The sequence below is a fragment of the Ictalurus punctatus genome, chromosome 24 (genome assembly GCF_001660625.3).
Source record: "Ictalurus punctatus breed USDA103 chromosome 24, Coco_2.0, whole genome shotgun sequence".
Lineage (NCBI taxonomy): Eukaryota > Metazoa > Chordata > Actinopteri > Siluriformes > Ictaluridae > Ictalurus > Ictalurus punctatus.
Window position 1 is genome coordinate 12,468,970 of NC_030439.2, and position 16,913 is coordinate 12,485,882.

Here is a 16,913-nt window from a genome sequence, read left to right on the forward strand (position 1 = left end):
AGTGAGTCATAAAGACCTATATTCAAGTCCTGATAAACTATCTGAAGAAAACAGTGACCATGAGTTCGATATGTGCAAGTCTAATTTAAAAGAGGACGTAATACAGCTGTCTCTTGGAACGTCTGATTTAAACAGTAATTTAGAAAAGGACACTGAGGGCAGTAGCAGTAATGTGGAATCTCTTGAAGAATTGGATCCCTCTGGTTCAGTTAAGTTGAATTCTGACAAAGAAGGGATGTTAGTTATGGAGACATACAAAGAACTTTCAGCAGTAGCTGAAAAGGTTTTTACTGCTGAGGACATGCCTATACCGGAGTGTGAGCTCACACATGAGGTCCAGAGAACCTCAAGTCCCACAAAATCTGATACCTCAGACCTTCTAGTAAGTGTACCCACAAACAGCAATCAATCTCCTCCCCACTCCCCAATCTCCAAATCAACTATAAACAAGGAGTCAAATGTGGTAACTCATGACAACAAAGATGCAGATTCAACGGTTCCCACTGACAGCTTTGTTTACTTGGCAGTGGCAGTGCCATCACAATACTCTCAGGAATGTCCTCCATCCCCACTTATGGAATCTACTCCTCCTAGCCCTCTTCCTAAACCTTGCCCTGATCCAGAAGAGGGGTCTTTTATATCCTCTGATAGTTTTGTGTACCTGGCAGCTCCTGAGCGTCTCCCTCTAGTGTCTGATGGGGGTTCTGCTGGTGAGGACTGTCGAGACTTGGACTCAGAATCTGAGACTAGCCAATCAGGCGTGGATTTTGTTGTAGGGTTGATGAATGAAGATAGTGACTGGGACTCAGATGGGTCAAGACCAGTTTCAGTGCCCCCATGTCAAGATCAGTGGGAGCAACTTGAGCCAGGTCTCTTATATAGACTTTTTAGTGAAAACCAGTGTGAACAAGAAACTGCTGAACCATGTGATGAAAAAGACGGCACTTGTCGATTGATGCATCCAGATGAGGAAACGACAGTATCAGCATGCTTTAACATTGAGGTAAAAGCCAGTGTAATAAACATCTTAATGGAAAAGATGTCAGTTTTTACTTGACCTATTTTAGTTAGATACATGTTCAATAACTATTTACTATTACTATACTATCAAGAAGAAACTTGCTTGTATTTTTTTTATACCTTATGTTTATTAGAACTTCTACTACTATGGTACTATTTGTTTGTTGGGTAACTAAGTATAGGTCCACTTTCTGACCTCTCTGTGTGAGCGGAAGCATGTAATTGTACATCCATGACCACATTATGGATTTGTATTTGCACTGCCTAAATGCAGTTTATACAAACAGGTACACATTTTAATTTGACTTCAACCACACTTTTCAGTCAGTGTAGAAGCATGTTTGTGTGTGAATTGCTTTTTTATTTCTTGAAAATAAGCATGGCCATCTGTATAGTGTATGTACAGTGGTTTCATATACAGAAAATCTGTGGTCTGGCCACTTGTTTACAAATAGATATTTGTTTCTGCATGGTGCACATGAAGGACATTGTATATTCCAAATGCCTTAGTGATGGAGAACTAGAGAATAGGTTTGTATATGAGGGCGACAGAGATGGATGCTATTTTGCTTACGATTTTGAAAATGATCTATATGCTGGTGTTGGACTGTATCTTCGGTTGCTTTGATTGGTCAGGTGTCTGCTCTATGTTATAGTTGCTATGTTGTGTGTCATGTGTCTGGCTGATATAGACCTGATGTGCTCCTGTTATTACATTACTTTTTCTAAGTAATGGCCAAGCCTGGCTGTCCATCCACATTTCATTTAGCCGTAGCTCAGCATGGCGACTCTGCTTTTCTGCAGAGTCACTGCCTCTATTGACCCCCAAATATAATCACCTATCAGTGATTGGCAGAGAGCATTATAATTACTGAGTGACCAGCATGAATCAGCAAGCAAATTGACTTTTAAACTTTTAATATCTGTTGGGGGTTGTTCGGAGAGGAACAAAAAGGCCAAGAGAACATATCTCGTAAGGAGCATCTGTCTTTAAAGCAAAACCAACTATAAATCTCCATCCCTCCCACCACCACCTTTCTGCTATAAACCTACAACCCCAAACCTCATCCTACCCCACCCCTTTCTTGTCAAAAGCCCTCCTGCTTGCTGCAGTATGAAGGCCTTGTTTTTGAGATAGGGAAGTGAGAAATAAACACTGAGGGGTTTTTTTAGGGGAGTTGCTGTTGCCAGTAACACACAAACACTGTAAAAAGTTGTTGAGAATATAAATAGATGATAAGAACATGCCAAGCTTATCAGTCCTAGGCTCTGTGATTCAACTTTCCCTTGCAACACCAAAGGGGTGGGCACCTAACTCAGAGGAAATGCATGTATTGTGCCAAGGTAAACTCTGGGGTTGAAACAGTCACTGAAATTGCATAGTTAAGTTATAGCTGATTTGAGATGGGATGGGAAACTCTCTGGGGCGTGATCACAGACCAGTCATTCATGGAATAAAATGGCTCTATGGCTGAACACCTGGCAATGCTCATGATAAGCGTGGGCAATAAAATTGTTAACCAGGGAAAGGACAGAGGAAAGCTGATCTCATCTCAAAACGTAAGCTGCTGTACAAAAGTGTATTGCAGGTAGACATGAGAAAGTAGAGACAAACAAGCAACCTGTATAGAACGGGAGGAGCAGGTGATCAGAAAGAGAGCTTGTGTTATGGGAAATGGTAATGCAGGCATATTTGACTGTTTTGAAAATGATTGCACTGCTTGTGGGAAGCACCTGTGTCAGGAGACTGCTCGGGGCAAAGAGAGGCCAGGGCTTCAAGCCTGACAACCACATACACACACTCATAAACACGTAATCACACAGTTCAGCACAAGTTCAACAATATCAAAGCTCTCCGCCAGATATGAACTCATGGATTGGGATTCGAAACAATTTGGCTCAGTGCTATTTAACAAACAACCATCTAAAACAGGTTCTCGAAAAATGTTACAGCAAGGGACCTCTCTATCTTTAAAACAATTTCCATGGACCCCCCTCAGTACAGATTTAATTACTGAATATATAATCAAACTATTCGGATGTTTGGCTCATTGTTCCAGTTTGTAGAGTGATTTTATTGGAGCCATAAACGTTCTATTCCCGAACTTTCAAATGACAGAACGTGTTAAGAGTTGGCATTATTTACTATCTGGTCTACATTATTTGTCTACTTGTTTTTGACTTATGGAGATAAAGATTTGTATTTTTAGGTCAGAAATTAAATTTGTCCTTAGCCTGGGGACTACAAAAAGCAAGTAAAGTTAAAAATGAAGGTAATTAACTGAGGCTTAAGAAGACTAGAGTGTCTAGAGGAATGAGAGAAAAAATGATCAGGAAAATGAGGGAGAAAATATTTCACTTATTCAAGAAAAAAAAAAACAATACTCTGGTACGTTCTCTCCTACTAGAATGTGTTTTGTGATCCCATGTCATCTTGAAATACTATATTTCATTATTGATTTTGTTATTACTTATGCATTGTCGTTAGATCCATGGGTTAGTTTTGTGTGTGTGCGTGTTCTTCATTTTTTATTAACTCTGAGACGGCTGTAGTAATAGAGCGTTTGAGTGATAAAGTCACTAAATGGAAAGTGGCCAATTTAACTCTGGCTTCACTTTACATTTTTTCCCTACTTATCTCTTTCATTGTTTTTCTCTTTGCCTCTCTCTCACTCACATGCTCTCTCTCTCTCTCTCTCTCTCTCTCTCTCTCTCTCTCTCTCTCTCTCTCTCTCATTCTCTTTGAGACTCTGACACAACACTAAATAATAAATTTCCATAATGAACTGTGAAATCTAATAAAAAAAAAAAATGAAACTATCTTAAATATGTTGGGAGAGAATGGTGTAACCTATGTAATTTCACACTGCTTTGCTCTGATGCAGCTGACCTTCTGTCAGTACTATAACTCAGGCTTGTGGCTTGGACTAAAACAGAAAAAAAAAAAAAAGAGAGAGACTGGAATGGATCGAGATGTGGGTTGATGTTGGGCAGGAAAGCAGCCAGGAATGAAAGAGTGATATGTGGAGACATGGTGAGAAACAAAAGAGGAGTTTGGCAAAATTGTTTGTAAAAGGAGAAACATGGATAATGAGAGAAGATGAACACGGTGTGTGAGAGTGACTGATCAACTTACTGGTACATTCAGAGATTCGAAAAGGAATGAGAGGCATGTCAGATATTTCCAGAGCTCTGCTGCACTAGAGTCAAGGGTCCGAAGCAGCATCTTCCCTGAACTGGCCTGAGAGAGATTGAGGGATGACGGAAGATCATGGTTTAACAGAAGTAACGAATAGTTGATTCCATGTTAGCTGGACTGTTTGCAAGCGGATGATCGCAGCACCAGCACTGAGTGGACAAACATAAGAGACAAAATAAGTAAAAGCTAATGTTAATAAAAACATTAACCTAAAAAAGGACCAACTCTCCTGCACACAGACAACAAGCATGCATACGCTTATGCACGCACATGCTATGTTGGGGAGAGGGTGTGGTGGCTCATGGCTGTAGCTCATTGTTATTGAGAACGACAGATATCCTGTTTGAGGCACGAACCCAGCCTTCTCTGCAAAACAGCTGTGTCTAAATGGATACACACACTTCAATGAAAACAGGATTTTCCAAATATGGGACAGATGCTGACTTGTCATTTCGTAACCGCTATCAAAAATTCTTCTCGTCTCCAACCTGAAAACATTTCATACATGATTCAGTTCATAGGACATCAAAGCACCCAAGGAACACAAAGGCCATCAAGTAGCTCTTTCATTTGCCTACATGGACATGAGTGGATTGGTAGGGAAATCTGTACTCTCTAAGCTTAGGGGTTTAAATTTACTCCACGTTCTTGTTCTTGTTTTATTCCGTTCACCCCAGAGCTCCCAGTTGTGATAGTGGTCACGTTTTTTTTTCTTCTTCATCATCTTCTCCCTTGTCCTTGTGTACAAACCACTTATGAATACTGTCTCTGACTCTCTGAATGTTGTGGTTTAGTATCCTTGGTCATCTAAATAGTACTCTTGTACTTAATTGAAGTCATGGGGTTTCATTTATTTATTTATTTTATGAGTAACTCAAGACACAAAGTAAATGCTCTTTAATTTTTAGGCTCTTTACCACCTTCATCATCTTGCTGCTGGAAAGTGTGTGTAATGTACATTATGCACTTGTCCTCCATTTTCTCGGTCTGGTGTGTGTGCATGCAGGCTGTGGAGCGAGAGCAGGTAGACAGTATCCAACCCAAACTGCACCACGTGAATGCTGTCGGTCAGGGGCTAATCCAGAGTGCAGCTAAGCACACAGACACACAGGCTCTGGAGCATGACCTGGAAACCACCAACCTGCAGTGGAACTCCCTCAACAAAAGGGTATGACATGCACTCTTAAATTATGTCACAGGTCTACTATAGCATGTTTGTTTGTTTTATTGAGAACTTACAGCATTTAATTCAGCAGTTATTTTTGTTAGCAAACTTAAATTTTACCTCCCAATGGACACTTGGATTATTTGAATGAGCCTCATCAAGGTGTCTCATGTCTTAACAGCCAACACTTGTTTCCATGCCTTAAATAATACTTGACAAACTAAAGTTTAAATAGGTTCCAATAGTTCAACGATTAGGGCTTAGTGGGATACAGCTCTCAGAGATATAAAACAAAATGTTTCCAACAGAGAAAAATATAATTCATTATATAAATGAAATATAGATACAAAGAGACTGGGGAAACATGCCAGATTCAAACAAGCACCAGTAGAACTGAAACAGTCTCATGGACTCACTATTAATGTTTCATTATTAATATTAGTACTATGCTTCACTATTGATATCACAGCATACACTTCTGAAAGTAAGGGAACATCTGTAATATATATTTCAGTTCCTGTTGGTTTAATCATTATTAAGTAAGGGTGTGGATGGGTTCCCTTTTAAGTCTAGTCCTTCTCAAGGTTTTTTTATCTTGTCACCTTGGGGAGTTTTTCCTTCCCACTGTAACCTCTCGCGTGCTCATGAGGGATCAATTAAATTTTATATCTGGATTTCTATAAAGCTGCTTTTTGACAATCTTTGAATATATTATATGTGGTTATGTGGTTTATGTGGCTACAAATGGATGTTAATGGACAAAGCAATTGTGTTATGGTTGGTGGCCATATTTTCAAGTGGCTCAGATCACTGATTGAGAATCGGAGTTTTAAACCATTAGGCGTGTACAATTGAAATACATTTTTGGGCTCTTTAGGTCGCCGAGAGAATCGCTCAGCTCCAGGAAGCCCTTTTGCATTGTGGGAAGTTTCAAGATGCTCTGGAACCTCTGTTAAGCTGGTTAAGCGACACAGAGGAGCTGATAGCCAATCAGAAGCCGCCATCAGCTGAGTACCGTGTGGTTAAAGCACAAATCCAAGAACAGAAGGTGAGCTTTTCCCAGTGAGAGAAGTGAAGTTTATTTCTTTTTAATGCTAAAATACTTAATTGTGTGTAGTTTAATACTACATTCATGCGGTATATTAATAACCATTAGAAAACAAAACTGTCTTTTATATTTTAGTTTATTATGAATTTCATTATAATAATAGTATATTAGCTCTGTTGGTTTGTGGTGAAAGACATGACGTTTGTGATGCAGTTGATTGGTGCTACATTTGAGTGACATTTTGTACACACTTTTGTTCATTGTAAATGAAGCTGAATTTGTGTTGTATTATCGGTTTCTGCAGCTGCTGCAGCGTTTGCTGGATGACCGGCGTGGGACCGTAGAGATGATCCGGGCTGAAGGTGAGCGCATCGCAGCCACAGCAGAGACACAAGACAGAGAAAAGATCCAGAGACAGCTGCGCAGCTTGGGAGAACGCTGGACAGATCTGCTGGAGAAGGCCAATGCCAGGTGAGAGTGCCCATCACCTGAAGATTCCTGTAGAAACAAGTCAAATACCTGACGCTTGATTGAAATGTGACAAAGTATATACGCTTCAAGCCAGCCTCTTGAAATTAAAATAATTATTTCACATACGCTGAGCCTTTGCTTATCTCGCAGGCAACGTCAGCTGGAGGAGCTGCAGGTTCTCGCACTGCAGTTCCATGAGTCAGTGGAGCCTTTGGGAGAGTGGCTAAATGCCACAGAGAGACGCCTGAGCTCCGCAGAGCCCATGGGAACCCAGGCTTCCAAAATTAGCCAGCAAATCAACCGTCACAAGGTATAGTACACCACCGCCATGAAGACCCTGCTGTCGTCGACCGCAAAGAAAAAGCTTCACTTTCTTTTCCTGGATGATTATATCACCAAAAAGTAGAAAGGAACAACCTAGAGTATGCAACACCTTGCATCTTCTAATATCCCAGATGTAGGAAATTTGCCAAGGAAAATTGGGAATACTCTTAATCAAGCCCAGCCTGCACAACCCACCCTGTCCATTTTATTTATGTCTGTGATTTGTGTTTTTGTGGAATATGCGTTGTTTAGTTTCCATTTGTTTTTTTTAATATTTATACCATGTTTTTATTATATTTGATTTAACGCTTGTTTATTAGTGTGTTTCAGTCATTAGGATTTCTGTTTTTCACCATGCATGGTCATTTTTCCTTTGTTTTGTCTTTTTTTTTTTTCTCCCCCCCCCCCCCATGCCATCTCTCCCCATCCCTTTCTTATTCATCTGCGGGCAAAACCCCAGGCCCTCCAAGAGGAGGTGTTGTCTCGGGAAAAAGAGGTGGAACATCTCGAGGCCCTTGGCCAATCTCTCTCCCCTCTCAGCTGTGCAGTAGACCACGATTGGCTCAGTGAGCGAGTGGGAGCAGTGCGCAGCGGGCACACAGAGCTTCGTAATTGGTGCTCTCGGCGAGCGGCCATGTTGGATCAGGCCCTGGCCAATGCACAGCTGTTTGGGGAGGAGGAGGTGGAGGTGCTGAACTGGCTGGCTGAGGTGGCCCAGCGCCTGGCTGAAGTCTCAGTGCAGAGCTACCAGCCCGAGCTGCTGGCTGAGCAGCACAAATACACTCTGGTAGGACATGGGAGGCACTTTACAGATGCAGTAGATTTGGCTCCTCTTATAAATTATGGCAGTAGGAAAAAAAAATCTCTGGTCTTTTTTTTTTTCATTATTATTTTTTTTACATGTAACATATTAAATAATAAACTTCAGGTTTTTAAATTATTTTACTACTCTCGTAGTCTCTGAATGAGGAGATTGTGAGTCGGAAGAAGACAGTGGACCAGGCCATTAAGAATGGGCAGGCTTTGCTGAAACAGACCACAGGTACCAAGAGCACTCCTGCACTCTCTCGGTTGCCTATTATTATAGTCCGTATGGTTCTGATTCTCTTCCTCCTGTGTGTTAGGTGAAGAAGTGCTGCTCATCCAGGAGAAGCTGGATGAAATAAAGAGGCGATATGCAGAGATGACAGCAGGCAGCAGCAAGGCCCTCCGTAACCTGGAACAGGCACTGCAGCTCGCCACCCGATTCGCCAGCGCCCACGAGGACCTCAACCAGTGGCTCGACTCTGTGGAGGCAGAGCTTAATAACATGGAGCCAGACACAGCGCCAGCCTATCAAGACAGACAGAAGGTATAATGGTTTTTATGATTTCTCACAAATATATCAAAAACAAAATCAAATATTAAAAAAAAAAAAAAAAAAAAATTTTTTAAAAAGCATAGCTAAGTAAATCCGTGATTAGTTCAAAACTCTCTTCATTTTATTCTTTGTTGGTGCAACACACTCTGTGGGATTTAGGCCTTTTATCTATTTGTTATTGTTATACACATCGCTGGTCTATTAAAATTTTTGTAGGTAACATGTACTTCTCCTTTACTCTGGGTGTGTGCTTTGTCTCAGGACCTGAAGTGTGTGTCGGCTGAGAAGCGTCTCATTCTGGACACAGTTAATGAGGTGGGGAGTGCACTGCTGGACCTGGTGCCCTGGAGAGCACGTGAAGGTCTGGACCGTCTAGTGGCCGATGCCAACCAACGCTACCGACAGGCCGACGAGACCATCACGCAGAGAGTGCAACTCGTGCAGGCGGCGATCCAGAGGTCACAACAGGTACTGCATCCTTTTAAAGTGGTAAAATAGTTGAATAATCTGTTTTAATAGTAGACCATTATGTTTTGGCCATTGTTTTGCTAGACCGATGTAATTCATGATTTATAAATGCTATCAAGGCAACTGAATACTCTGGTAACCTGCTGAACTTACTACACTCTAGCAGTACACTCAAGCTTCTGGCTGTATTGTTCACTTTAAATGATCAGCACATAAATATTGTCTGGTTTGAAGATTTTCATTGGCTTGCTGAGCTTACTATGCATACACTACCCTCCACTAATATTGGCACCCTTGGAAAAATATGAGAGAAGAAGGCTATGTCTTTATTGTTTACCCTTTTTGTTTTAAAAATTTCACAAAAATACTCTGCTCTAGTGGATATCAAATAATTGCAAACGCAGAAAAAAAAAACTTTGTTAAATAAAGGTGTGCAACAATTATTGGCACCCCTATAATTTCATATGAGAAAAATATATTTGAATTATATTCCCACTGATGTTTTACATTTTCTTTAGTATACCTGGGAGGAAATTGTTCAACCATGACTTCCTGTTTCACAGGGGTATTAATATGAGGTAACACATAGGCCAAATTCCCTGAGTCATTTATAACAACAGGTAAGAAGAGGGAATAGAGCTGTGATGTGCGGCAAAAGGTTGTTGAGCTTCACAAAATGGGAAGCGGCTATAAGAAAATAACAAGCATTGAAAATGCCCATTTCCACAATCAGGGCAATAATTAAGAAGTTCCAGTCAACTGATAATGTTATGAATCAACCTGGAAGAGGACGTGTGTCTATATTGTCTCAATGAACTGTGAAGAGGATGTTTCTAGTGGCCAAAAAATCTCCAAGGATCACAGCTGGAGAATTGCAGAAGTTAGTTGCGTCTTGGGGTCAGAAATTCTCCAAAACTACAATCTGAAGTCACCGACATCACCACAAATTGTTTGGAAGGGTTTCAGGAAAAAAAGCCTCTACTCTCATCCAACTCAAGCGTCTTCAGTTAGCCAGACACTACTAGAACTTCAAATGGGATTGGGTTCTATGGTCAGATGAAACCAAAATAGAGCTTTTTGGTAACAAACACCAGGTGGTTTTGGCGCACACAGAGAGGTAGCCATATGGAAAAGTACCTCATGCCCACAGTTAAATATGGTGGTGGCTCTTTAATGTTTTGGGGCCATTTTCCTGCCAGAGGACCTGAACATTTTGTTGGGATAAATGGCATCATGGACTCTATCCAGTATCATCAAATATTAAATGAAAACCTGACTGCCTCCGCCAGAAACCTTATAATGGGCCGTGGTTGGATCTTCCAGCAGGACAATGATCCAAAACATATATCAAAATCAACACACACATGGTTTACTGACCACAAAATCAAGGTCCTGCCATGGCTATCCATCCATGGCAGTCCCTTTACTTGAAGGGAGAGTCCACCAGCCTGGACCTCAAAATGTGAAGGATCTGGAGAGATTCTGTATGGAGGAATGGTCTCAGATTCCTTGCCATGTATTCTCCAACCTAATCAGCCTTTATAGGAGAAGACTCAGAACTGTAATCTTGGCAAAGCGAGGTAGCACAAAGTATTGACTAAAAGGGGGGCAATAATTGTTGCACACTTACATTTAACAACATTTTGTTTTGGTTTTTTGTTTGTTTGTTTGTTTGTTTTTGTAAACCTGTTTTGTTTGCTGTTGTTTGATATCCATGAGGGCAGTGAATTTTTGTGAATTTTTTGGACAAAAGATCAAAAGGTTAAACAATATAGACAATTTTTCACAACGTTCTTTCCCTTAGTGGAGGGCATTATATTAACAAATTGTTCTGCATCTGCAGTGAAAAATAAATTAATTGCCATTGATGTAAATCTTTGCATGTAATCATGGCCAGTCTCTGTAAAGCTTTGTTTTTAAGACTGAAAAATACTTAAAACCCTATTCAACAAATGTACCACATTTAATTCACTTTTATGAGTTTATAAGTCTATGAGAAAGTGACACTATTAAGTCAGGAAACAATTGTGTGGCAGTATGAGGAGGCTGTGGATGCGGAACTGGCGTGGGTGGGGGAGACGGAGAGGAAGCTGGCTTCCCTGGGGCCTCTGAGTCTGGAACCTGACGTGACCGTGGCTCAGCTCCAAGTCCAAAGAGCCTTCAACATCGACATCATCCGCCACAAGGATACGGTAGATCAGCTCCTCCACACTCGAGAGGATATCCTGGAGAGCTGCAGTGAGCAGCAGAGAGAAGCACTGAAGGTGAGCGGAAAAGAGAGAGAGTGAGAGAGGGAGAGAGAGAGGGGTATGGAGCAGCATGCAACCATTTTAGACAACTGAGCAGTTGTTTGTTTTTCTTTCTTACTTATCTCTTTTTTTTTTTGTTCTATATTAAATGTATTTTAATGTACAAGTACATTAAGACTCTTGTAACAGTAGTCAGCAGTTTACAGATGACATTCACATTAATGGCTCATGAGAAACCCAATTAAGCTGCATCCCTAATGGCCCTGTAGGTAAAGACGGATTCACTGAGTACTCGCTATGAGGCAGTGAGTCAGAACCATGCCGAAAGATTCTCAGCACTGGAACAGGCTCAGGTGCTGGTGGCCCGCTTCTGGGAGACATATGAGGAGCTGGACCCATGGCTGGGTGAGACAGAGGCACTGATCACCCAGCTGCCTCCTCCTGCCATTGACACCGAGGCTCTCCGACAACAACAGGACCAGATGAGGGTCAGTGTGTGTTTCAGTGCAATTTCAAGTTTGCATTTTCATTAGAGTTAGTGTCTTTCTATTGTGAATATATGACCGTAGTAATTTTTACACTCCTTCTCATCCAACCTCTGCTCTGATTGCAGCTGCTAAGAGAGTCTATCGCTGAGCACAAGCCCCATATTGACAAGCTGCTGAAGATTGGCCCACAGTTGGCTGAGCTAAGTGCCCAGGAGGGGGCGAAGTTGAGGCAGCGCTACAGCGAAGCGGAACGACGCTACCTGGCCATCAAAGAGGATGTCAAAGGTCGAGCTGCAGCACTAGATGAGGCCTTCTCTCAGTCTGCACAGGTGTGTGCTCTTATTGTCTGCATCTCTGCACTGCAGTCCAGCTACCTATAACACTGAAAGTATTCTGTTTAAATCCCTAGAGGAAATTATGAGAACATTAATTTACTGTTAGATAATAAATAGCTTTCTCTGCTTCCAACACATGTGACCTGAGTCAGTGTAACAGCTTCTCAGCTCATTATCAACATGTTGGGAGCAGATAAAGCCTGATACTGTCCAGGGCAGTGGGTCCTTAGGACTGGGATTGAGATTTGCTGGTGGAAAAAATCATTAAAAGAAGATATTTTTAATGTAATTAATGAGGAAAGTATTCATTAGATTTGACCATATTATAGTATCACCCAAATGTAAATGTATTATACAAACTGTTTATTTCATATTTTATACAATACTTATTGATTAATCAATCATTAACCTTTAATTAGTAAATCGTTTATTACCAAAATAATGGTTGCAGTCATAGTTTATAGATCATCATATTTCTATTCTTTTGTTTTGGCAAGATTATCACGTTAAAAGCACATTGGTATGTCTTTAATTTCACTGTTACGTTCTCCATCTGCTACATTTGACTCGCTCATCATTCAGAAATCGGTTATATTCCTTATTGAAATGATATCACCTCAGAACCTGGCTGAATGTTTGTTATTGATATGCTTGCTGGCTTGTTTGCATGTCATTTGATTAACACATTGTATTGTCTCTCCACCCCATCCCTTTAATTGTATCGTACTGTTACTGCACTCATCTCTGCACTCGCCTCTCATTCCACTTCCACCTGCCTTCGTCATGCCCCTGGTGTTCACTTACTGTCTTTGTCCCTCTATTACTCGACTACTTTCCTTGGCTTGTTGCATCTTCCTGTTGTTCTCCCCTTACTTTCTCCATCCCATACATGTCCAATCCATCCCTCCATCTCGTCACTCACTGTGGATGTGCTGTGTGTTCACCATCACTGCTCTCTACAACACCCACAGCTGATAGAGGTAAGAACACCATTACTCACTATGCAACTCCATGCCACTATTGTTTTGTAAGTAATCTGTTATGTTTTCTTCTAAAATGCATGGTGTTATTTTCTCAGCACAAAGGCAGCTATAAATCTGATTAACGTCGTCAATTTGGGGGGTAAAACACGCATCTTTAGAAATGGAACATGTAAATACTTTACACTCGGAATGTAAAATATTAAACAAACAGTTGTGAATAAACTCCTATCAGAATCCCCGTCTTCCCAGAATTGTATTTTATGAGGACAAACCATATTTCTTTGTTAATACTCCCTGGGTAAATGCCTTCCCTTCTCCTAATTTTCTCCTGGGTCTTTGTCCTAAATTGTATTTCAAAGTAGTGTACTGTGGTATACCAGTATACACGCCAATAAAGATACACTGTTTAGCATGGTACTATGCACTTTTGGACACAGCCAGTCTCTGAAGGATTGCCAGTGTGGATGTTCATTCTGAGGAAATTTGGAGTCTCCACCATAATTAATTGTAGTATTAACATTAGAGCATAACGGTGGAGCATAATCCTAGTCTAGGCTACAGGTCTAACTTTTTCCTCTATCAAAGAAAATCATTTGGAAAATGGAAACAAAGTGCAGTGTAGATGGATGTGAGGAAGACAAACACACAGAGACAGAGAGAAAAAGAGAGATGAACAGAGAGTTAGACAGAAAGACAGACTGAGAAAGATCGAAAGAGACAGACAGATGGACATAGACAGATAGAATTTATATATATATATATATATATATATATATATATATATATATATATATATATATATATATATATATATATATATAATATGAGATACACAGATGTATCAGCTGATAAAGGCTATTTTTCCCCACTATTGGCTCTCGGCCGATGTCTGATGGTCAGGGCCGATTATATCCTGTCAATCAAAAGAGGGCGGGAAAACACATCGATTTCGGGCTATGTGTAGAGATGATGTCGCTTGTGTGGAATGATTACAGACATGACAAAACTGCAGTTTGTAATCTCTGCACCGCTAAAACTTTACACCGGAAGTCAATTTTATGACGTTTCGGCATCGAGTGAATATTTGACCGATGACCCTCTTCTTTTTCTTCTGATTCAGTTCCATGATAAGATGGACCCCTTGTTGGAGACCCTGGAGGGAGCAGTGCAGCGTTTGCGACAGCCTCCTCCTGTGGCAGCTGAGGTGGAGAAGATCCGTGAACAGTTGGCAGAGCACCGGGCGGCCGGGCTGGAGCTGGACAAACTGCTGCCCTCCTTTAGTGCCCTGTGTTCCCGTGGGGAAGAGCTCATCACCCGCGCAGCACATGACGACCCTGCTGCTCAGGGTGAGCGCTCCGTAACAGCACGCGGACACGAATGATGTGGATTTTATGTATTGAAATGCTGTTTATAATGCTGACATTTCAGTGAAGTTTGATGTGTAGACACAAAGTGACATGTTTTCTTCTGTCCCTGCAGCGGTGCGCTCTCGACTCCTCAGACTCCGCTCCCTGTGGGATGAGATCAGACAGAGGGCAGAGGAGAAAGAAGGAAAACTGCAGGATGTACTGGACTTGGCTGGAAAGTTCTGGGCTGATATGGCAGCCCTGCTGAGCACACTGCGAGACTCTCAGGAGATTGTGAAAGAGCTGGAGGACCCTGGAGTGGATCCGTCACTGATCAAGCAGCAGATAGAGGCAGCAGAAGTAAGTCTTGCGCAACAGGGCGAATTGTACTGATTTATAAAGCTTAGTGCAAAGTTTTGTATATCTAATCATTTCTGGATAGGGAAAGAAGGGAAACAGGTTGCTTTGTCATAACTCTCTTTGTTGAGCTGAAATCAGAAATGTCATGAAGAATGGCTTGAGTCATAGCTCGTTAGAGAATGTGTATTTCACATACAGAAAGGGAGATCCAGTTGTTTCAATTGATATCATTGTTTTGTTTTAATATACACTACTGGACCTTTTTATTACTTATTAATACTAATGTCATTACTAATAATATTATTAGGATTAATCAAATATTGCTTTTGTTCCAGCCAAAACATCCATATATTACAACAATTTAAACATGTATTAGGTGCCCATATTAGATTCTTTAATAAGCGCAAGCAATATGTTTTTTACACATCCTGTTTCTATAACTCAGAGGTGAAGCTTAGAGTTTTTTTAAGGTAAGATGAAATAAAGGTGTTGCTTGAGGGGATCCTCAAGTAATACTCGAGGGTTGTGGGGCGTCTGTTCCAATCATTATTTATGTAAGCTTGGCCAGGATCTTTAAAATCAATATTAATGTTGTAGTGTTAAGATCTGGAGCACATCAGTACTAAGCTGTGAACAAAATCCTGTGGTTAATATAGTTATATTCATATAATGACTTTTACAAAAATAGCTCATAAGTAACATAATGCAAGTTAAATGTTTCCCTCTGTATTTCTTCAGCGTAACTGTCTGTGTCCTCTCTGTGTTCTCTCAGGCCATCAAAGCAGAGACAGACGGCTTGAGGGAGGAGCTGGAGATTGTTCGCACACTGGGAGCTGACCTCATCTTTGCTTGTGGAGAAACTGAGAAACCCGAGGTCAAGAAGACCATCGATGAGGTAAGAGCAAAAACATCCAGTGACTTTTTATTTATTTATTTATTTATTTATTTTATACCGCTGGACATGTATCCAACACGAAATGTTTTCCTTTTGCTTAAAATTGGACCTTTTTACCGTTCATCTAGATGAATACGGCCTGGGAAGGCTTGAACCGCACATGGAGAGAGAGGATGGAGAAACTGGAGGAGGCTATGACAGCCTCTGTACAGTACCAGGACGCTCTGCAGGTGGGTGGCACTGGCACTGATACTGAACCTCTAACTGATGCAACCCTGATGTAAAGAATGAATAAGGATGTTAATGAGGATTTCTGCTGTCTAGGGTATGTTCGACTACATAGACAACGCTGTCATCAAACTGTGCGACATGCAAACCGTAGGAACTGACCTCAGCACCGTCAAACAACAGATAGAGGAGCTCAAGGTTCGCATCAGTTTATCAGATTAGCTTCTTTCTTTTTTTTACTTCAGTGAATCTGCAGATTATACCAAATCTGAACTCGTTTTTTCTCTTCCACCAGCAATTCAAGGTTGAAGTGTACCAGCAGCAGATAGACATGGAGAAACTGTGCCACCAGGGGGAGCTACTGCTCAAAAAGGTTTCTGACCAAGCAGACAGAGACATGATCCAGGAACCTCTCACTGAGCTCAGGCACCTGTGGGACAATCTGGGAGACAAGATCACTCTCAGACAGGTTAGCATACCTCAACCAGTTCTCTTATTTGTGTACCATAATGGATATTGATGATTACTGATACCAATTTTGTTTTCTATATGCCTTCTTTATTTTGCTCACTTAGCACAAACTTGAAGGAGCTCTTCTAGCCCTGGGTCAGTTTCAGCATGCTCTCTCTGAGCTGCAGTCCTGGCTAAGCCACACACGTGCCACTCTGGACACCCAGAGACCTGTCAGCTCTGACCCCAAAGCCATCGAAATTGAGCTGGCCAAACACCATGTAAGCACATATTTCAGCTGGATTCACTCACTATACTATTCACTATATACTATATGCTTTTATTTTAATACTATCTGCTTATATATATACAGTTCCATCCACTAGTATTGGCACCCTTGGTAAATATGAGCAAAGAAGTCTGTTGAAAATTGTCTCTTGTTTAACCTTTTGATCTTTTGTTCAAAACATTCACAAAAATACCCTGCTCTCATGGATATCAAACAATTGAAAACAAAACATAGG

The 16,913-nt window shown here is 41.1% G+C and overlaps 1 protein-coding gene across 22 annotated transcripts in view; it reads left to right on the plus strand.

Annotated features, from left to right (window-relative positions):
* macf1a (microtubule actin crosslinking factor 1a) overlaps positions 1–16,913 on the plus strand; it is a 196,470-nt gene that overhangs the window by 162,835 nt on the left and 16,722 nt on the right. For all 22 annotated transcript variants that reach the window (XM_053675246.1, XM_053675247.1, XM_053675256.1 and 19 more), the window contains 18 exons: positions 5,226–5,387; positions 6,262–6,432; positions 6,737–6,903; positions 7,054–7,213; positions 7,688–8,014; positions 8,185–8,269; positions 8,352–8,578; positions 8,849–9,055; positions 11,092–11,319; positions 11,574–11,792; positions 11,918–12,121; positions 14,231–14,456; positions 14,590–14,816; positions 15,589–15,711; positions 15,840–15,941; positions 16,036–16,137; positions 16,235–16,408; positions 16,515–16,670. In XM_053675246.1, the coding sequence (XP_053531221.1) occupies positions 5,226–5,387; positions 6,262–6,432; positions 6,737–6,903; positions 7,054–7,213; positions 7,688–8,014; positions 8,185–8,269; positions 8,352–8,578; positions 8,849–9,055; positions 11,092–11,319; positions 11,574–11,792; positions 11,918–12,121; positions 14,231–14,456; positions 14,590–14,816; positions 15,589–15,711; positions 15,840–15,941; positions 16,036–16,137; positions 16,235–16,408; positions 16,515–16,670 (3,267 nt within the window). The remainder of the gene's footprint in view (positions 1–5,225; positions 5,388–6,261; positions 6,433–6,736; positions 6,904–7,053; positions 7,214–7,687; positions 8,015–8,184; positions 8,270–8,351; positions 8,579–8,848; positions 9,056–11,091; positions 11,320–11,573; positions 11,793–11,917; positions 12,122–14,230; positions 14,457–14,589; positions 14,817–15,588; positions 15,712–15,839; positions 15,942–16,035; positions 16,138–16,234; positions 16,409–16,514; positions 16,671–16,913) is intronic.